The 22,117-nt window shown below is 45.4% G+C and overlaps 1 protein-coding gene across 1 annotated transcript; it reads right to left on the reverse strand.

The window, feature by feature from the left end:
- Positions 1 to 5,557: 5,557 nt before the first annotated feature.
- On the reverse strand, positions 5,558 to 15,034 carry LOC115327621 (juvenile hormone acid O-methyltransferase). Its single transcript, XM_029988661.4, has 3 exons — positions 14,397 to 15,034; positions 9,086 to 9,239; positions 5,558 to 5,948 (listed from the first exon to the last, which is right to left on the reverse strand). The coding sequence occupies exons 1-3, from the start codon at positions 14,955 to 14,957 to the stop codon at positions 5,776 to 5,778; spliced, it is 888 nt and encodes a 295-aa protein (XP_029844521.4). The 5' UTR covers positions 14,958 to 15,034; the 3' UTR covers positions 5,558 to 5,775.
- Between the last annotated feature and the right edge of the window lie 7,083 nt (positions 15,035 to 22,117).

Genomic DNA, 22,117 nt, shown 5'->3' on the forward strand with positions numbered 1-22,117 from the left:
TGTGTAGTCGCGGCCAGGAATCGAACCCTGGCCTCCTGCGTGGGATTCAAGCGCGATAACCGTTAGGCCACGCGTGCGCTGCCTACTTGGCCAGCTGCGCGCGCGGCAATATTTTATTGTTTTTTGTTTTATCCTTTTATATAGGTCGCTCGTTATGCATGGTTTTCTCGTTTTTCTACGTCCTGTTTTACTTCGCCGTAAAGGAAAAGCTGCATTATAGCACTGTTTAAATTTAGACAGGAAGCTTTTATAGGCATCTAAAGTGTTATGCTCTTCGTAAATGTCATTCCAGTTTGCTTGCTCTATAAGGCTGCCAAAATGACTTAGCGTTTCTTCATTTATGGTCCGATGCCAAAAGATTTCGGTACAGTTGTTTTTTTCATTATCTAAAGATGATCTTAAGCAGAAGATAGGCAAATGGTCACTAATATCGTGCGAAAGTGCACCTGCCGTAGTCTGACTGTTATCAACGTTTGTAATACAGACGTCAAGAGACGTTGCAGTGTCTGCGGTCGCCCTGGTTGGTAGTGTTATCACATTGCTACAGGCATACTGATGAGTGACATCGCTGAATTCTCTCGCATGGAGATCGTCAGAAATTGTATCTATGTTTATATCTCCGAGAATAAAAAATGACGTTGTTACAGTTCCAAGATAACATAATGCACTATCAAGAAAAACCATAAATTCAAACATATTGCCGGAAGGCGGTCTGTACAAAACAGCTATATTTCTACGTTCGATATGTTAACAAATAAACTTTCAACATTTTCGTCTATTCTGGTTAAATCATCAATTATGTGGTACTGGAAGTGTTTTTTTAAATAAAAGTCTATGCCGCCACCTCTCTTTTTTTTCTCTGCATAGACTTTCACCCGAGTACCCCTGAAGTTGCGGTGGTATGTCTTCTTTTGTCAACCATGTTTCCGTGAGTGCTATAGCATCAAATTCCAAACTTAGAGAGTGTAATATTAGTTCAAGGTCCTCTACTTTATTTTTAACACTCCTCGTGTTAAAATGTATAGTCGAGAACTCTCCCTTGCTGTTTTTATACTTGTTATTGAATGCTTGACAATCATAATAACAATCAGGTCGCATATCGTCGTCCATTTTCAGTTTCGTATGCACACCGAACGTGCTACCATTTTGTTTTTTTTTCATTCGTTATTTTGTCGACATCGAACATGTTAGTGATTCGAAGAATGGTTGCGTGCTCGTCCTTTCGGCGCAAAAGATCTTCCCACCCGCAGACCAGACAAACTTCCATCCAACGCTTTTTTTTTTGGCAACCGCAGCGCCCAGTAGCTTTTTCTTTGAGCTGGTTAGATGCTCATTTACGTACACAGCGTTGCAGTTCCCGCCATAATCAAGGTCTTTTGTGTTCAACCATTGCTTTTCGCATTTTTGCAGGATTGTGTCTCGTTTAGTACGTTGCACAAAACGGACGATTACGTTTTTCTCTCCGGGCCTGAAAGTGGAGAACTGCGTTGTGCAACCATCGCGCAGTCCCTGGGCAACCCCCTTGGTTTTAGTCACGAAAAAGGACGAATTAACACGAATTTGCGTCGACTACAGAAGGATCAACGCGGTCACTGAAGACACTATCTACCCCTTTCCGCGAATGGAGGACGCCTTGCAGACTCTGACGGGTAGCAAGTTTTACTCTGTCATAGACCTGGTTTCTGTTTTTTATCAAATTGCCATGCGGCCAGAAGATATCGAGAAAACGGCCTTTCTTACTCCGTGGGGCCTGTATAAGTTCTTGAGGATGCCATTTGGACTCAAGGGTGCTCCGTTTACCTGTCAGCGTGCGGTACACACTATCATTGAGAATGCCAAGTACGACCACGCACTTGTCTACATGGACGATTGTGTTGTCTACAGCAAGACATTTGACGAGCGTGTGACGGACCTGCAAAACATTTTTTCAAGGTTCCACGAAGCGAACCCAAAGTTCAAGCCACAAAAGTGTTTTTTTCTTTTGTACGTCAGTCAAGTACCTTGGGCACATTGTCACGAAGCATGGAGTTTTACCGGACCCTTCCAAGATGGCAGCTGTCCATAGATTTCCGGCTTCCCGCAATATTCATGAACTCCAATCCTGAATATTGCGGGTCGGAGTCTTACTTCCGGAAGTTTATCCCGAATTACAGTGTTCTTGCTGCTCCTTTGCGTGAACTCCTCAAGAAAGAAACAAACTTCCTCTGGAATGAAGAACAAGATGCAGCGTTTGGAGCTCTCAAGGATGCCCTGTGTGAACGACCTCTTCTTAAGCTTTTTTCGGAAGACGTACGCTTTGGCATCCAAGTTCACACCGACGCTTCCAAGCTTGGGCTGGGAGCATTGCTATTGCAAGAGGACGAAGACGGAAACTTCAGACCTGTAGTGTACTTGAGTCGCTCCCTCAAAGGTTTCCAGTTCAACTACACATCAACAGAGATGGAAGCTCTTGCCATCAAGTGGGCTCTGGGTGAGCTTCGCCCGTACCTCACGGGTCGTAAGTTTCAAGTTGTTACCGACCACCATGCTCTTTGCTGGGTGATGTGGTACAAGAAGGGGAACCAACGCTTACTGCGCTGGTCGCTCATCCTGCAGAAGTTCGATATCGAGGTCATCCACAATTCAGGAGCTCTACAAAGAGCGCCAGATTGCATCTCCCGTACTCCGCAGTCAACACGGGCGCTAGGTGACAAAGTTCTCTGTGTCAAATCTCCGGCCTTCCTGCAACGGGCTGAGGATATTTCACGGGACCAACATCAGAATTCGTATTGCCAGGACGTCTTTAAACTTTTGGATGGAAGTGCTGGCACACGTAAACAGCAGAGGCGAGCACAACACAAGTTCGTCGTTCATGACGGAGTCGTTTATAGGAGGGATCAAGGCCCCATCAATCAACGTTTCTTGGTCTGCCTTCCTGACTCGAAGAGAGCCGAAGTTTTGCGCGAATTCCACTGAGGAAAGTACGGCGCACACATGGGCATCAGACGCACCTTCCAAGCTAGTCGCACAAAATATTTCTGGCCGAAACTCTTCAGGGACGTAAAGAAGTTTGTCACGCATTGAGACCTCTGCCAACATATAAAGATGTCCTTTGTGGCACCTCTTGGACTGCTGCAACCGATTGAAGTCCACTCCCCGTTTTACTTGATAGGGCTAGATATTGTTTGACCTTTTAAGACATCTTGACGCTACAAATACATCATCGTCGCAATCGACTACCTCACGAAAATTATTGAGGCCAAGCCTGTGCGGAACATTGAAGCGGTTACGGTACAGAAATTCATCGAGCGTCGAATCATTTCAAAGCACGGTTGTCCAGCAGTGATTATCACTGATCGTGACACTCAGATGATGGCACGCTCGACTTTGGCGTACCTTCAACACCGTGGCATCCAGCACTTGCCTACGACAGCGTACCATCCTGCTGCGAACGGCCTCTGCGAGCGGGCGAACAAGACGCTCAAGCAGATGATCAATTTGACAGCAGCCGGAGGCGACAAGTGGGCTGACGTCCTTCCCTACGTTGTGTTCTGCTATAATACCGAATTCCAGGACACCGTTCGTCAGTCACCTTTTTTCCTAGTCTACGGCCGTGGCCTAGCTGTGCTCCCCCTTGATGTCGTTTATGGACGCCAGGAGTTCGCTGAACTACGTGATGCATCGGACTATTCAGTCGTTGTTCACGAGAGACTAAACCAAGCTCGGAAACTGGCCGCTAAGCACATCAAGCTCGTTCAACAAAAACAAAAGAGCTACTTCGACAGGGGACGCGAAGACATCACCTTCGAGAAGGGCCAGCTCGTGTTGCTAACGACAACACCCGTGGGGCTCAAGGCAACACGACGGTTCACTGGCCCCCACCGAATTGTGAGCCGGCTCTCTCCTGTGAACTACGAGATTGAACTCATGGACGGTAATGGCCGCGACGTAGTGCACGTGGAGAAACTGAAGCCGTATCTTACACCAATCGCTGAATTTGCACAACCTCTACCCGATGACTGAACTTTTGAAATTTATAGTGTGTGCACTTGTTTGTAGCGTGCCTTCTCATTTACCGTTTTGTATGAACATATTTATTTACTCGCATGTATATCTCAGAGCGCGGTGTTTGTTTAATGTTGTTTTGTTTTCGCCTCATGTAAGCGCACTGTCAGGTCGACAGTTTCTAAAACCCCTGCATGTGACGAGCCGCAAAAGACGACTCGTGCGGCTCGTGCGAGCTCCGGTGCCGCGCGTGCGAGCGCGAGAAAAAGAGATATAAAGAAAAAATAAAAGAAGTTCTGCATGGAATCTCGTAGGTTGACGTGACTTTCCTGAGCTCGGATCCCTTTCCTCTTGACGACAAGAACGAATCGTCACACAGTTGAAAAAAAACTTACCGAGAGAAGAAACCCAGCCCCGGGTCCCTGCGATATAAGGGCAGCAAAAGTACGTTGGGCGCCATGTGGGAGGATTGCATTGCTGCATGCCCATCCGGGAGGAACAACACGAATGTGGGGTTTTCATCGCAAGAAACTACATTTATTAGAGTAACAGGATTGGGTTGTAAGTATTTTAAGTATAACGTTGCCATAGCGTTCGACCGACGCGTCTCCGTGTCCTCGGTCCGTCTTCCCCCTTCTGTCGGCGTGTCCCCTCTTTTATAGGCTCTCGCGCCTATTCCTCATGCGCTGTTGTGCGCCTCGGACGTTGTCCGCTTTGGGCTGTCGGCAGCGGTCTTTAAGCATGGTGGCAGACCCTCGCTCCGACAAACTACAACTCCGAAAGGCGCGCAAAGTCCCAAGCACTGCAGGCTTGCACGGGTGCATGTTTTCGTCGCGGGGCTGGCGTTGTCCTGTACGCTCCGTTTCACTTTATGTCCGAATGCAACCTTCGCTACGATTAAAGGGAGCCAATAACGCAGCACCAAAAGTGAGACGTCATGACGCTCATCGTTGGTTCGGCGTTTGATATCACCGGCTAAACCAATCGGCGTAACATTCATTGTGCGGGTTTGGTCATTCCGCGAGAGTAAATGCACAAAGCCTACAAGCTCTATCACGATGCACCTTTGGCGCAGCTTGAGTGCCTCACATTGGATCGTAGAATTGACTGCGGTCGAACTGATGTGAGAGTATAGCTTCCCAACTCAAATGGTTTGTTTGATCTTTCTTGATTGATTGTTTGCGGAAGTTTATGTTGAATAGAAATGTCGGTTCCCGGAAATGCGGCGGGATTGCAATCATGGTTTCAGTAGTGTCAGAACACTTGGAGGTAAGATTCTGCGAAAGAAAAACGGAGCGCAAGTTCGTCTGCTTCTTTTGAAGGGGTTGTGGTGACGCGAGAAAGATGCAGAGCTCTGATAGTTTTTTAATGAAAGATTGTGGGTAGACCTCAAGGCAGCTTGCTTTGAGGTCTACCCACTATCTCTGAATCACAGCCAATCAGACCTCGTCGTCTTTCTGAAGTCACCGCAACTCTTGTGCAAGGAGCCGACGACTTGCTCTTCGCATTGAGTGTTCGCTTAGCATCGGGTTTGCTCCCATCACCTAACGTCACTACGACAAAAGGAAAGTCACCCTGTCCCTGAGCCGTTTATTGTTAAATCCTTAGCAGCGTGGTCCAATCAAATATTGTGTTTCACGCTTAACTCTTTATTTTTCTGAAAACGCGTCGCTACTTCTTTCACTGGCTTTGTTAAGCTGCATCTCATTATATTGGGTTGGGGCGTGCAGATCAATATGTGATGTCAGTACTGTGCGTCGTTGCAACGTAGGGGAGAGGGGCGCGCCAAGCTTAGTGTCGAGGTTTGTGGGCGCGCACCAGGAACTGGGAGTTGCGGAACGGTGAACCACCGGCCTCTTTCTCGGCGAACAACTTGGCTCCTTCCTCGGCGACGTCCTTGAGGAGGAGAGGTTTCTCTTCTTCTGTCACAAGGTTGGATAGTCTAATCAGTCCCATATGCACTCCTGAAAATAAGAATAAAAATACGTTTTTACAGTTACTAGCCGGAAATAAATATCAGAAAGTCTCTTTCGGTGCTCGTTTGAAAAAAGCTCACCTACGGTAGCCCCTGACAGCAGTGCGTGGTTCTAATTTATCGTCACGATTCTTTTTTTCATAAATCTTTGTTTCTTGTTCTCATCGACAAGTACCGCAGTCTTATTGAATACTAATGATGAACGACCAACTAGCCCGCCAGCTCACCTTATTGAATACGGAGCGATTACAAAATGCTCTCGACTCGACACCACCCGAGGTTCTCACACCTGCGGTGAATATATTATAATTATCGCTAATGCAAACACCAGGGGATCCCGATATGACGAGTCCAAGTAGAGGGTCTGTGGGCATAAAAAATGACAGGAGGCACTATGAAAAGCAGTGCCGTGAGAAACGTTCAGAAGATGGCCTGAAGAGAAGGATTCTAAATAAAGGGATCCGATGAGTCAAAATATCCAATGTTCAATTACTTGACCCGTTGAAACGTTGGCTTTTGCACGTCTTGACTACATTAAACCTCTAGAGTCTAGACTAATGTCCAACCAGTTAAGTGGTCGAACGACCCAGGAGATCCAATACTAGCCTGTCAACTTCTCAACCCCGCATGAAAAACTGCCCATATATACTTTCTGAAATTATTTCCGGATATGTCTTCACAGTCTCTGAAACTTAACCAACCGTTCGTAACACGTAAAACACAAATTCATCTAGAAACTCGCCGAAGAAACTACAGTGTCTTCAAACAAACGTATAAAAAGGCAAGAAGCCTTTGACAGAAATTTACGGTTACCTCCTGTGTTTCAATACAACAACCGCGACTAATCACTCGAAACAACTTTCTTCAGCAAATGTTTCTTTTTTGTACAAAGGTATTAATTAAGTTTCCGTGAAATTAAATTAATCTGTCTTATCAGTCCTGTCCATCAGTGGAATCGTCTCTGGTAAATAAAATTCGCTGTGGTTTAACTTTTAACCTGCCATAAATTGTTTGACTCGTTGGACCTCTTGATTAGTCGGATGTCTCGATTCGTTGGATCTCTTAACACGAACGACCCCTTGATTTGTTGAACCTATTCATCTATATTAGATCTCTTCACTCGATGAATAATTTGATAAGGTTTCCACACGCCTCTTGAATCGCTGGATCTCTTTGCACGTTGAATCTGTTGACCAGAAGCGGCGGGGAGAGGAAAGGGGGGAAGGGGGGGGGGGGTTGATGGTGGCTTTTGCTAGAGTGATAAAACAAATCAAGCAATCCAAGCAATCGGGACATGCGACGGTCCCGTGCCAGGAAAGTCAAAATATCCACAAGTCGCAGAGACACACTATTGTCAAAAGTTTACCATGATGATATTAACCCGAGACTGGAGCACCACCAGCTCGCCTGCGCACTGACCGTAATTTCTTTAATGGCCAAAAGATCCGCCATGCCAGGCAACTAAATTATATAACAAACCCGGTGTTTGTGAGGTAAAAAAAAAAAACACCCTCCAGAGAATTCGGCATGTCGGACACACCTAAGTTGACTAGCCAATCAGCAATTGCTCAAAGATTTCCTTTAATTGCCAGCCCTTTTTGATCTGAGATTGTTCGTGATGTAAGACTAAGTTACTGTGCGACAGTGGTTCCAGACAAATGGGCGGTACAACGACATTCAGTTAGAATTTTTTTTTCACTTTATAGGAGCTTAATGGCACTAATGGGACTCAAGGATACTCGCACGCAAGGCCAGTGGCCAAGAAACTCCTTTGTTGCGGTGTAATTTCAAGGACAAAAGGGAGTGTTTTTATTCAAACTCTTCTTCGCAAGACTTGATGAGGTAGCTGGGCCGTCGCAGTACCACCATCTGACGATATTTCAATGCGGCTTATGAATTGAACCCGAGCATTCCGAGGGCAGTCGATTAGTGCTTTTGTTAATCTATAGCTCGAGCAGCGTTCGGATAGCAACCCGTGTCCAATCGCTGCAATAACGATAATAGCCAAACCATAACAATGTCTGTAACTCAGCACGTGTCCTGCGCCTTGCCAGCCGCAGCGTGTGGCTATGAACAACATTGGCGGCATATAACCGGCTCCAGATCACGTGGCCACTTCTTCTGGCTGGAAGTTGAGCGGGTGAACGCTGCTTGCTTTTTTTAACTTTTTTTCTTTGACTACAATTGCGTGTGGTTAAAAACGAACGGGTGTTTCATAAGTCATTAACGACAGGGATCAGCTATAAGCGGTATTAGCGCAAAGTACAAAATCGTTGCATGGCACCTTTAAGAGCGCTTTTCTTCATTCCGACATAGGTAACCATATTTTGTTATGAAAGTTTTTGTTTTCAAGAAGTAACAATCTGTCATCTGTGTTATGATTCGTTTTTTTTTTCTTTAGTTCAAACATAGCAACTACAATTTTGTTACGAAAGTTAGTTGTCTGCAAAACACAACAATCTATCATATCTTGTGCGAGTTTGAGACACTTTAGGGTTTTTTGTGTTACACACGTGTCGTTGAGTTTCAGGGATTGGGCCAATGTGGTCTTGAAATATTTTTTGGGGAACCCACACAACCAGTTGATAATGAAAAAAACGTCGAGTGGTAAATTTTGAATGTCCTGACTCGTCAATGTTTTCGGACGAGTCAAGGACTCATATATGAGTCAAAAGGACAACTGAGTCCACAGGTTTATGGTGAGTCAAGAGGTTCAACGAGCCAAGAGATTCAACAAGTCAATAGGTCCAATATTGGATATTTCGGATCGTTGGATCTCTTGACTTGTTGGACCTCGTGTTTGACATCAGCGATACCTCTCTCTACCAAACACAACCTTGCAGAAAGCCGTAGTGCTGAAGTTTAGAGCTGACCCATGATGGAGCAGCCCAGGACGCATATCAGACACGAGTGCTGTTCTAGCGTTTCGGTGGAAGTCATATTTTGACTTATTGAAAACGAGTTTCAGCAAAATGCTAGCGCGAATCTCGCGTTCAATGTATCAGTGGGTTGACCCACGGTGCGTAAGGTATTAACTTCAGAATGGCTGCTCTTTTTGCATGTTAGGTTGCCCTGATCCCCTGTTAAGAAAAAACTTAAAAAAACTGCACTTCTTTCTAAGCTTACTTGTATATTGCTCTACGCTGGACCACTTGCGATCTTCTTCCAGCACCTCACACGTAGTTGGGATCAGATTGGCGTTCTTCAGAAGACCAGATATGTAAGACAGACGGGCATCCCGGTCCGTCAAATCCAGGGTTGGAGAATGCGTCGGGAGCACCTGCGTGCAAATGTGAGGAAGGGTGCAAAAAAGAATGACATTGTTTGCTGTTAATCATTCAAAACACAGAATTTCAAGAACGTAAAGTTCAAGGCCACAGAGTACTGCCAAGGGCTATTGAAGAGCTAGAAAAATATGCAGGGATAATGTGGCTCGCCACTCTCTGCTGCCTAAGCTTCGGTAGTCCCAACTCCACGGCGCGGCACTATCGAAGAAGCGGATTCGTCATAATCGAAGCTAGATGTTATTTCCAAACGTAGTCCAAACCCCACTCACAAATGACAGTAATAACGTTTATTACCTCATAACAACACATCTAAAGGCTGGCGGCTGCCGTGGAAGCGGAACTTTCCATATGTGCTAACGGACGGCCTTAAAATAATTTGATCAATGGGTATAAAACACCTCGATAGCCGGAAGTGTTCTCCCAAATGTACTCGGGGGACTATCTAAGCTCCTACGCGACGGGCCGTAGCCCTCTAGCAGAGTGTGCCCAACCAAAAAAAACGTTTTCCCCGATTTTCCCTGCTTTCCCATTGCTTTGGCGGGATACCAGTCCTCAGTGGTCAATCAGGAGCGAAGTTTCGGCGTCCTATTGTTCAGAAGACGATGATGTCCCCACTGGAGGTCAGAGGGAGGGCTGACATGTCAGAGTATGGCGCAGTCTCGAGTAAGCGAGACACACATATGCGTGTAAGACATGCGATCCGACCCATGGATGTGCCGAAAAGATGGCCGCTCCGACCCGCCGCACACCAAAGTTCGAAATGCCACGTGCGGCAAATAACAAACAAACAAACAAACAAACAAACAAACAAAAAACTCTGAAAAACGGTATTTTCGCAAATGTCGTCTGTCCTCTCTGCTTGGTTCATTTAGGCAACAACTTCCCATCTGCTTCTAATGAATTTTTCAAATAAATTAAACTATATTTCGTAAAATGGCTTGTACCTTACCCTTGCCTGTTTAAGCACTTCTTTTACGAAGCTCCGTCACACAAAGGCTGCATCAGCTGTCGGCTGAAACCCGTATCTTCAGTTATTGGACTCGTGCCACAGCCGAACGCTGCCGCGAAATTGGTGTAATAGCTGTACCCCCAGCGGCGTTGACCTGCCGTATTTGCCCTACATAAACTCCAGCACTACGGATTTGTTAACGCTCTTTTACACATCGCCATTTGTCTAGTTCACGTCAGCTGGCCCTCAAATCTCGCTCGAGTAGATACGAGTTACTACCGCGGGTCAGATGACATGATCAAGCAGAGCGGCAAAAACGAGCGATCTTTGGGGACTCTATACAACTCTGCCAAGCGGGCGGCCTGTTTTTTACTTTTTATTTTGGTGTTTTTTTTTATTGAGCTAGCGGTTCACGCGGAAGCCACAGTATGGTGTGATTTTTTCATATCGTTCCGGTGTGCCTCGTGCCCGGGGTTTCCGCTGAGGCGGAAAACGTGTCGCTACAATACGATATAACTCGGCGCTGCATCACATTTTGTATGACCATTGCATTTGCCATAATGCTAAAGTACAAGGGCGTTATCTTTTTCTGAAGGACAAGGGCAATTTTATGGGAGTTTGAGAGGTTACACTTTCAGATGTTCATCAAATTGCAGCTGAAGAGCAGTGGCGCCACTAGGTTCAGCTGCACCGGGGACGATTGCCCGCCACGACCCCCCCCCCCCCCCCCCCCCCCCCCTCTCTCTCTCTCGTGGCCTGCCGCGACACCCCCCTGAGCGGTGCACCCCGAGCGGCTTGCCCGGCAGCAATCGCTACACGTATTTTTCAATATCAATGCGATTTACGTTAACTTCAGAAGGAGAACGGGTTTTTGACTTTCCTCCTATCTTTCGTTTATTGCCATGCCTTAGGCAAAAATTCTTTTCTTTTCAGTCGATACCGAGTCGGTTTTTACGGAGAGTCTCTCAAGCGGAGAAACACAATGGAAACCGAGAAACCCGTGCGATTTGCAAACCCCACTCTGACATCTTTTGTGATTTACCTAAAGTTTATGACAATATGAAGAGAAACTGAGGGAGGCTAAGAAATTCCAGCACACGCAAGGACGTAAGAACGCCAAGCTCTTATTGGAAAGATTAGTAAGTAGACCCCAAAGCTACCATGTCGTTGTGCCTACCCATAGGATGGTTTCATTGACCTGCAGCTGCTGCACCGGTGCAGAAAAGTGTAAAACGGTGAACTTCCGATACTAGCTCAGTGCACATATTGGAAGTACATTGCCCTACACTTTTCTACATCGATGCAAGAGGTGAAAGTAACTCGAAGGAGCCTCGTATGTCCCGGTATTAGAGCGAACAAGAGCGTCGCCTAGTCCTCCTGCAGTGTCTTGCGTTCTAACGCCGGAAACCAGCGTTCGGCGAGTGAACGGGTTTGGATGGTGAGTAGATACACAAAAGGAAACTAAACTGTGCGTCCGCCACCTCTCCTTCCAATCAGACCTTGGGGCAATGGCGTCCCAGGGACTTCCCTCTCTGCCCGAGTCTCTTTTCGTATAGGGAGTTCCAGTAGATTGTTCCGATGATTTTGCTAACAATAACCAATACTCCTACGACGCCTTTGCGCATACATCTTGTCGTTATCGGCTATCGTCAAAGGTATCGGAACGATCCACTGGAACTCTCTAAACCTGCATTGAAGTATGTAATAATATCACTGTCATTTCGGCTTCTGAGAGATGCATTTTTCATAACCCACCCCCTGCATATTGTCTCATATGGATTGCCATTTAAAAGCAGCCTAGATACGACAGAAAATACTTGTAGGCACTGCTTCGCTTGCCAGATTACTATCGGTTGGTATCGCTACTGAGAACTATAAGAGTTTTGTCTACTCTCGCAGTACTGCATCGTCAGTTGTACGTTTTTAATGCGAAAGAATTAACGTTCCCATTGAGCGAAGCCGGCATTCTCTGATACCTGTAGCATCGCAAAACGGCGCCAAAGTACCCATTGACTGAGCAAAACGCCACCTAAATACCCATCGGCTTTAGAAAACACCACCGAAATTCCCATTTTGGCTGAGCAAAACGGCACTCAAGCTCCCATTGGCCGAGTGAAACGGCGCGTAAATTTCCATCGTCTGAGCTAAACGGCACATAAATCCCCACTGCCTGCAAAGCGGACGCGCCTCAGAAAAAAATAATACACAAAGAAAAGCGCAGGGTGTAGTGTATTCCGGAGGAAAGCAATTTCACGGGTTAAAATTCCCTGGCAGTCATGCCTGTTGGTCATATAACCCACGCCACGATCCTGGCCGAACTCTGAAAAAGGCCTATTTAGCGTGTAAAACTATGAACACATATCGAATGGTCTTAGAAGAATAAAAAACAACACTTTTAGAACATATTGTTTCGGGTCCTCTATGATTTATTTTCTCATGATGATTCATTTCATACCTTAACGGCTGCTATTAATTTTAGACCTTCACCACCTTACTGAAAGGAGGATGGCACGTGATTTGTTAATTTGAAGCTGTAGATTTTCAGAACCAACCAACCTCAGAAGCTGCGTAAACAGGATGTGTAGGTCGGTCAAACTGCATCCTCTTAACGATTTCAAACACAAATTTAACTGGTACCAACGATCTAACTCAGGTCACGTCGTGGAAGCCGAGTGTGCTGTTGACCGAGCTACGGACCCAGCACACAGGAATGGGAGAGGAGAAACAGGTGCCGTCGAAAGAGCGCACGGAAGGAGAAAGAGTGGAAAGGGCAAGAAACCGTGCTTCCCCTATCTTGGCTACCCACAAGATGTAGACCAAAGGCTTTGTTCGGGCGGTGCAGGATGGAAGCTTGAGCATAGTCCCCCCCAAAAAAAGAAAATGGTGTGACGTAAAAAGTTTCTATGAAAAAACGCTGCCTAAGACACCACCTAAACTAACAGCACCACCCACAACATATACTGAAAAACTGAGCGTCCATCCACCTTAGGCATCACCAGAACTAAGAAAAGCACCCACTTCGTAAAACTAGCGCATTTTAAGGCTTTCAGAAGAATGACGAGACATGAGGGCTACTTTTGCATAAATGTCTTCACGGTTCCATTGGCTGCCCTAAAAAAGCTTCGTACGTTTTTATTGCTGTACAAAATAAAACTTTTCGTTCCCATCATGTATTCGGTTGCTCTGAGCCAAAAAAAGCAAGCCGACCCTTTGAACGCATTCAATACGCCTTTAATAGGTCGAACGTGGCAAGTTCATACGAGGTAGTGATTTTCAAGCGTTAAAATGGTAGATGTGGTTACTGCTCAGACTTTTTTGTATGAATTTTTTTTTGTTTTTGTAGATTTGAAATGTGTTAGTATTGTTGTTCTAGCTATATTGTATTCTATTTTTTCTATAATTGTAGAAATCATTTTTTTTTTGTGTTGCATATTCGCATCCGATCCTATTTGATTTTCCTCTCCCACCACTTTTTTTACTTCCAGAATATTTTGTGGAACACACACATGCCTTAATATTTTCTTTTCGTTATAATGGGTGAATCTTAGAACAGGTGCACCTTTCTGTAGGCATACGGGCAGTCTACTCTCCTCAACCCCCCCCCCCCCCCAAAAAAAAAAAAAAAAAAAAAAAAACATTTATCAATAAACAGTACGCAGCTTACCTGATAAATTTAGCGGGGAAACTTAAAACACGTGACCTATGCACCAATTGAGTTCCTTCAACGGGAAAAATGATATTCCGTGACCAATGAACGAATCAAGTTGATGTACAAATGAAAATAAGGACTTAGGCGAACTTGAGCCTCAAACTAAAATAGGAAAGGCGCCTTACATGCTGCATTGACGACAAAGGTACGACTATCCCAATGCTACCACCTGCACATTATTTTACATGGCTTATGCTATCAAGTTTATTCTAGCCGAAGATCCGCGATCAGTTCCTAAATTCTAGCGAAACGTTCCAGAAGAGCGAGGAAGGGAAAAATAAAAAGCTATGCGCAGCGCAAATTCCTCTGGGGTTGGCGATGATGCAGAACGCCGAGCTCTTATTGGCTGATTGAAAAATATAGTGGAGACACCTCATGGTATTTTGCATTCAAGTCAACCCACTGAAGCGTTGTGTTTCGCAAGCAATGAAGCAAGTGTGATTTCATTTACCGCTTGGTTTTTTCGGAAAATAAAGGCAAGTATCATCTTACCGTTCGGTATTTTTGCCAGCGATCCAAAGTTAAGAGTTTCTTTCCCAAGCGCATAAAGCTTACGGACGCAAGGAAGTAAAGCAGACATTCACCACCTGGTCTCATCAAGTCGGCGATGTTCTTGAAAGCCCTTTCTTGATTCCTGATCCAGTGTAGGCAAAAGAAGGAATAGACACGATCGAACTGACCATATCGCCCGACAAAGTCGGTCACCCCGCTCCCTCCAATATCCAAGACATCGTAGCAGATCTTCGGGTGGGCAAACTTCCTCTTGGCGTGTTCCACCATGTCCTGGGACACGTCGACCGCCACAATCCTCCCGACGTCTGGCCAGAGAGGGAGAAGATAGTCGCGGGTGAAGTCTCCGGTGCCGCAACCCAGGTCGAGGAACTGTTGCTCCTTGGTCTCTTCTGTAAACGAGCCTCGCATTAATTCCAGAACCTGGAGATTTAATTTCCGCTGATAGCCATTGTTTTTAACGTAAGAATCAGGATCCATGGTGATAGGTGGCTTCTTGCTGTGAGCTGGCTTGTTCGTAGTTCTAAGCGCAAGAGTTGCCATTTTTAATAATGACGGGTGAGCACGACGACCAGTGGTTGTGTAGAAAGCCCCGTCTAAAGTGCGCTATTACATTAATTCTGCCTCGCTAGAAGTTGCATCTGCTACCTTATATATATACTAAAACAGATGGTTGCGGGCGTGCGCAGTTTAGTGAAGCTCATCCGCCGCTACATCTGTGGAGCAGGAAATTCGAAAGAAAATGTGCAACTTACCTTCTGTTTTGAAACTCCACTCTATTTTTACAATTATTGGGTGATGATCTGTGTAGTCTGATTCGGCGACTCTGAATCACGAGATATAATTTTTTTTTGGGGTAGTATGTATAGTTTTGTATATATCGCGAATCCAGATATCGTTCCGGCGGCACGGCGAAACCGAAACTACCGGCTGAAGCAGCTTGACCACACCGATATTAGTAGCGCGTCGTCGGCATGACCTCGATCTCGTCCCGCACTTCTGAGCCGACGCACTGACAATGTCGGCTCAGCTGCATGTGGAGTTTCAAACCAGAAGGGAAATTGCACATTTTATTTTTTTACCGCTTCACTTTGTTAATACGCACCAAATGTAGTAAGTTTTAGTGTGTATTTACAATTTTGCCAGCCGAAAAGCGGATGCGACTGCTATAAATATGACACGGTCAGTGCCTGCGCAGCGTGACTGTATCTGTCTCCTGCTCGCGGATCGAGAGAAAAAAAATAATGGGAGATAGATCGACAGATGTATCCAGGCACCATGACAGAACAGCACACGACAAAACAGCACGCGACAAATCAGCACGGTCAAGACAGAACGCGTCAACACAGCACAGCGTCAAAACAGCACAGCGACAAAACAAGCACGCGTCAAAATAGCACTCGAGAAAACAGCACAACGTCAAAACAGCAGAGCGATTGAAGAGCACGTGCCAAACCAGCACGGCGTCAAAACAGCACAGCCGTGAAAAGAGCACAGCGACAATACAGCTCAGCAACAAAAGGGCACAGCGACAGAAGGGAACGGCGGCAAAACAGAATTTTGACAAGACAGCACAGCGTCAAAACAGGACATTGACGATATAGCTAGCGTTTGGCGTTTTCGGTTCTTATTATTTTGAAATTCGGCGTACTTTTTTCGGGGTTTATTTCTAATAGAAGTTTTCGATTTGTTGCAATGAATATTTGTAGACTCATAAACTTCTCGGTTCTTTTCGGTTTATTGCGGTGAATATTTGTAGACTCACGAACTCCTCGGTTCTTTTCGGTTTATTGACGAAAACCGGTATACTGGCGAAAATGCAATATTTAAAGGCGTTTGTTTAAAATGTATAGTAAGTAAACCAGGTACTGTTTTTTTTTATTTTTTGCTGTCTGTGCCAACCTACGCGACCGGTTCTGCAAGACGCACTGGGGCCCAATCGTGATCTGACATTATCGTCGTGTGCTCGTATTTGTACACAGGACGAACATGAGCCTCACTACCACTTTGGTCGGAGAGGCAAATATTAAAATCCATAAATTTGCAAGAATTGAACTCAGTGCGTTTTTTCACCATTCTCACGACTGCGAATTCGCGCAGACCACAGAAACAACAACAAAAAAAAAGAGTATTTATACTTTCTTCTAGTAGACGGAAGCTAGGGGTGGTAAAAAATTAGCAGCATTTACGGACACCCTTGATTTTCATTGTTCAGTCCACGATTAAACTCTCTTCTTTGAACAAAGAATTCGGCACACAAGTCCCTATCAGGTTATAAACCCAGATTTCGTACTGAAGCCCCTTCCGCACCCCAGCGTTTGTTGAAGCTGAACCGACCTCATAGAGAAGCTGAAAATTGCGAAAGGAAGTGGTCATACGGTCAGTAATAAGTCACATCGCCCCCCCCCCCCCCCCCTCTTACCCCTCCAAACGCCCTCAAAAGCACTGACCTTTTTGATTTCAAACCGAATTCGGAAAAATGAATTCGGCGTATACTTTTACCGGTTTTATTCGGTTTAAGCCGGAAACGCTGAACCCTAAGTATAGCGTATGGAGTTAAGAAATGCATATCTCAAAGTAGGCACTGTAAAGGAATGGAGGGCCTAGGCGAATTCCTCAAAAACCCACTCGTCGATGGTCAATTTGTCGAATCCGTTCTCTTGGGAGCAAGTTCTGAGAGGGGAGTATACTCGATGCACAGATGAAAGCTCCCTGGCCAGCACCGATGCACCCGCTGGTGCGTATTCTGGCTATTTCTCGACCAGTTCTGTGAATTTTGACGGGCAAGTTTGCTGGTAACGTCGTCTACAATAAATATATCAATCGCACTGCAATGTGTTGTCTTTGGTTGTTAAAAGAAAAAAAAAAACAGAAAGTGTGTGCGGCACGGTGTGCTTAGCCCATGCTTTACGGCGACAGCATTGAGGCTGTGGCATATGTTTCTGCTTCACCGGTTTCCACTTGATCTAGGTCTTTGTCGGCAATAAAGAGGGAATTTAACTCAAACCAACTTCTCGACCGATCCAGTGGGGGCAAGGGGAGGGGGGGAGGTGGTGAAGGTGGGGTAGCAATAGCTACCATCAGTATTTTCTTCTTATTTTTTGTTTTTGGTCATGGATTTCAGTTTAGCTAGCTTCAGCATATATTCTGTTACGTGGATTGCGATTAGTACTCACCATTGAAACTGACTCTTGTAGCCTTGTAAAAAGCGCTAAAGGGCTTCATGACGCAATATATATATATATATATGTATATTTTTTTTTTTTTTGATGGGGGGGTCGGGTTGCGGTGTTTAGTAAGCACTGACATAGGCAATCAATTCATTTATAACCTAGCGACAATAAGAGAAAGGGTCAAGGAGGTTTGAAATTATTCCCGCACAGAGAGGTGGAGAGCGCGATCGAAGTTCCTACATATACGTCCTGTTTTGTCGCTGTGCTGTTTTTACGCCGTGCTGTTTTGACACGTGCTCTTATGTCACTGTGCCGTTTTGACGCTGTGCTGTTTTGACGCGTGCTATTTTGACGCGTGCTGTTTTGTCGCCGTGCTATTTTTGACGCTCTGCTGCTTCGACACGTGCTGTTTTGACCGTGCTGTTTTGTCCCGTGATGTTTTGTCGTGTGCTGTTCTGTCGCGTTTACATGTATCCACAAGCGGTCTAAGTTGTTAAAGCTAAGGTGCCTTTATGTGCACGCTAGTTAGATCAGCCGCGACCTGCTGCATTCGGCCGATCGTGCTTGAGCAGCCGGCGGACGGTACGCGAACAGCGACGGCACCGCATCGTTCTTCAAAGACGCATGTTTCGTGGAGAAACCCGCAACAGTCAGCAGCTCCAGATCCCGTGTGTAGGTGTCTGACGTAAAATGCTGGGAGCAGAGCTTCGCGTTGGAGCTCGGAGTCAACGGTCTTCCGAAGTCAACGGTCTTCCGATTACAAGAGACCCGAATAGGCACACCTTGTGCCTCTTCGGGTCTCTTGTAATCTGGTGGAATTGCAGCTCCGGGTTGCGCACCGGATTCTTGGGGCAACCCACAGCACTACAAGTCGTGCTCGACATCGCCCATCGCCAGTCCGGCGAGTCTCTCCGGCTCCACGACACGCGCGTGAGCGAGCAGCACCGCTTCGCTCTCTTACGCGCTGTCGCGGAAGCAATGCTGGAGTGAAATGAACTGCCTGGACGCTAATAAAGATAGGAGAACACAGGATAACGTGGGGAAGCACCTCTTGCCGTTGGCAGAATCGCAGAATGCCATGGGAAACGAAGCGTCCGCGGCGTTCGTACGAGAGCGTAAGACTAAACCTACGCCATTGCCCAGTGTTGCTTCACTAGCTCACACGGTGCCAGCGTTGCTCACCCGCTTTCGGGCCGGTAACCGAGCCGGGATAACATTTTTAATCGGCAATGCGGCGTCGTTTTGACGTGATATTTTGGGCATGACCGTATTTTGATCCCCTAAAGCGATATCAGTCATTTCGATAGGATCGACATTTTGAGTGGACTTGATTTGCCAAGCGGTCGTCGACTGTACGGTGGAGCACGAGCCTATACTCGGACAGCAGCCGAAGCTACAATTCGGTAGAGCCCATCAAGTAGCGCCAAAGGTGCATCGTCATGGCGCTCGTCGTGTTTTACATTTGATTTTCTCAATCATGGGCAGCGAATACCCCTTAACCCTGCCCTTTTTTTTCTCTCTGCGGGAATGATTTAGCCGCTCATAACAAATGCGCAAAGACAACGAACGCCGTGATGGGCTGCTGCTTGATAGACTCCATCGAACCTTGGCATCGACTAGGTTGTATTTATTGTGAAGCGGAGCATAAGCGAAACATTCAGGAGTGTTAATAAAACGGTTCGCCTACAGCCTATGCGATCGTACAGTAGTGGACACTGTTAGCTATACAAAAGGGCAGCCGTGGCCGTCCCGTACCAACGGGCCGCATAGCGGGGGCAATGGGAAACACCGCGAGTACACCGCCTATCCTGTGCGACGGAATTACTCTTCCAGGTTGTATTTACACTTTCTCCTTGTCGTCCGCTAGGTGCAAAATGGACGCCGCCACAGCACTTGCTGATACTTGCTTCACAGGCTTTTGTCGGTGCCTCTTTTGGTGCGATGATTCTGTGACTAACGGAAATGAGTCAGCAAAACAACCATCAAAGGGACATATGGGGCAAAACATAATCGTTGGCAATGATTGTGTACATATCTTGGTAGATTACTTGTAGGGTAAGACTGAACAGGGGGTGGCTGGTCGTCCTCGCTAATTTGCTTCATAATTTTATATTTTATTCCCCGATGTCCGAAATCAACAAAATCATAATTATTTTCACCCAGAAAAAAGAATATCGGACACAAAAAATCGTACATCACGTAGAGGTGTAAAGTCGCATTTGCTTGCGTAGCCGGGGGGGTCCAATTTCGTCATTAACAACGGAAGTTATACTTCTTACGTCAGTTCCATAATTTTTGGGCACTATCTATGTGGTCTTAGCAGTACGAAAGAAATATTGTTATTGTTTATTATGCTTAAAAAATGAGGAAAAACATCAATTGCGGCTGCTTGACCGTTTTTCCCCCCAAATTTGCAGGCCTGTATCTTAGGAATTAATTTAGTCAGAAACGTCATATTTTAATTCAATACGCTACTCATAAATGGAAGTAAATTCACTAAAATTCAAATTTAGTTATGCGCGGGTTGGAGATATTTTGGCAAGCAAACACGGCACAAGCACCAAAATGAAAATACTTCTGAGGGCGACTAAATAAAACACAAAACTTTCTCTATTTTTTTTTAAACACTGACCAGTAATTCTACCCCATTTGAGGGTTAATATCCATTAACAACATGTTGCGTTACATTGATGGTGTAATAGATACAGCTCCTCTACCGAGCCCCTTATCCGAAGCTCGGCACGGTGTGTCCCTGTGGTGCGACGCAGTTATTGCGACTTCTTTCTTTGAGAAAAGAGTATTTTTATTTTTGTTATTCGAGTATAGCAAGTAATAGTTTGTCACATCTTTTGCACCTTATAATAAATTGCGCATGATTTAGAATAAATTACACAACATATACAGGGTGATTTTCGATTGCGATCGAAAAGAGGGTCACCTTATTAATTTGCTTCATTGTTTTATATGTTATTTCCCGATGTCCGTAATAAACAAAATCATAATTATTCTCACCCAGAAAAAAAAAAAAATATCGGACGCAAAAGATCGTACATCACGTAGAAGTGGAAAGTCGCATTTGCTTGCGTAGCCGGAGGGGTCCCATTTGGTGATTAATAACGGAAGTTATACTTCTTAGGTCAGTTTCATAACTTTTGGGCGCAACCTATGTGTTCTTAACAGTACCAAATAAATATTGTTATTGTTCATTATGTCCAAAAAGAAATATAAAAACATCAATTTTGGCTGCTTGACTGTTTTCCCCCAACTTTGCAGGCCTGTATCTTAGGAAAAAAAACTTAGTCAGAAATGCTTTATTTTAATTCAATACGCTACTTATAAATAGAAGTAAATTAACAAAAATTCAAATGTATTTATGCGTTGGTTGGGGAGATTTCGCAAGCAAACACGAACGAGCACCAAAATAAAAATATTTCTAAAGACGACTTTCAAAAAAAACAAAAAAAAAAACGTTCTCGATTTTCTTTAAACTCTACCCAGTCATTCTATTCTATTTGGCGGTTAATATCCATTAAAAGCATGTTGCATCATATTGATGGTGTAATAGATACAGCTCCTCTACCGAGCCCCTTATCCATAGCTCGGCACCGGGTGTCCCCGTGTTGCGACACAGTAATGCTAATTGTTAATTTGTGGAAAAAAAAAAATTCGACATTTATGTGTTTGAAGTGAACCTTCGGGTTCTACTCATCCACTCTTTGGCAGGTATTATCTGGGGTGTTGCTTGGTTTTGTGGACGCAGGAGGTTCAACATGTATTTGCTTAAAGGGACACTGACAGGGTATTTATGCTCGCCGAGGTTTTTATTTGTACGTGACATATGAGAGCTCAACTACCCAGAACAAAATTTGCGGCTCGAAATTCGGTTTCTTTCCACCCGAAAACCGCCGATCAAGAACTGGCCGGTTCGAGTCTCGCTCACTCTCTTTTTCGCGGTCACGGGCCGTTTTCTAAGGTATCGATGCGACCACCAAATTTAATCAAAGTCGTGGGTCACTGAAGGCACACACTCAATATTAAAAATAGAAAAAAATATGAAACCCATTTTTTGTGACTTCTAAAAAGCTGTAAATACGTTGATTGAAAAAAAAAAAAGTTCCACAGACAACCGGAAGCATTCTGTGCGTTCGTCGTTTCGCGTATCGTGGGACTCGCGGGGACGGCGATGGCAGCGGACGGCGGGCGTGGGACCTTATATTTCAGAACTGTCGTTCGCGGTACCGGCGAATTCTGTCTACCGTTAAAAGAGAAATTTGGGACCGATCAAAAGAATTGGTATTCATCCCGTACGACACGCCCGGCCACCAAGCCGATTTGCACGAAGACGTCGCCGAGCCGTCGCTCCCTTCTCGTGGCTGAAGACATCGCTCGCGCAAACGTCAAGCACGACGTGTCTACTTCGATTTGAATATGCACGCGTACGATTTCTTTACTAGGTGCGAATGTCCCCAAAGCGTGGTGCTTCCCGACTTCGACCGGGGAGTGCTTTTGCTAGAGAAAAATCGACAGCAA

This window comes from Ixodes scapularis, unplaced genomic scaffold (assembly GCF_016920785.2).
Source record: "Ixodes scapularis isolate PalLabHiFi unplaced genomic scaffold, ASM1692078v2 ptg000861l_1__unscaffolded, whole genome shotgun sequence".
In the NCBI taxonomy this organism is placed as follows: Eukaryota; Metazoa; Arthropoda; class Arachnida; order Ixodida; family Ixodidae; genus Ixodes; species Ixodes scapularis.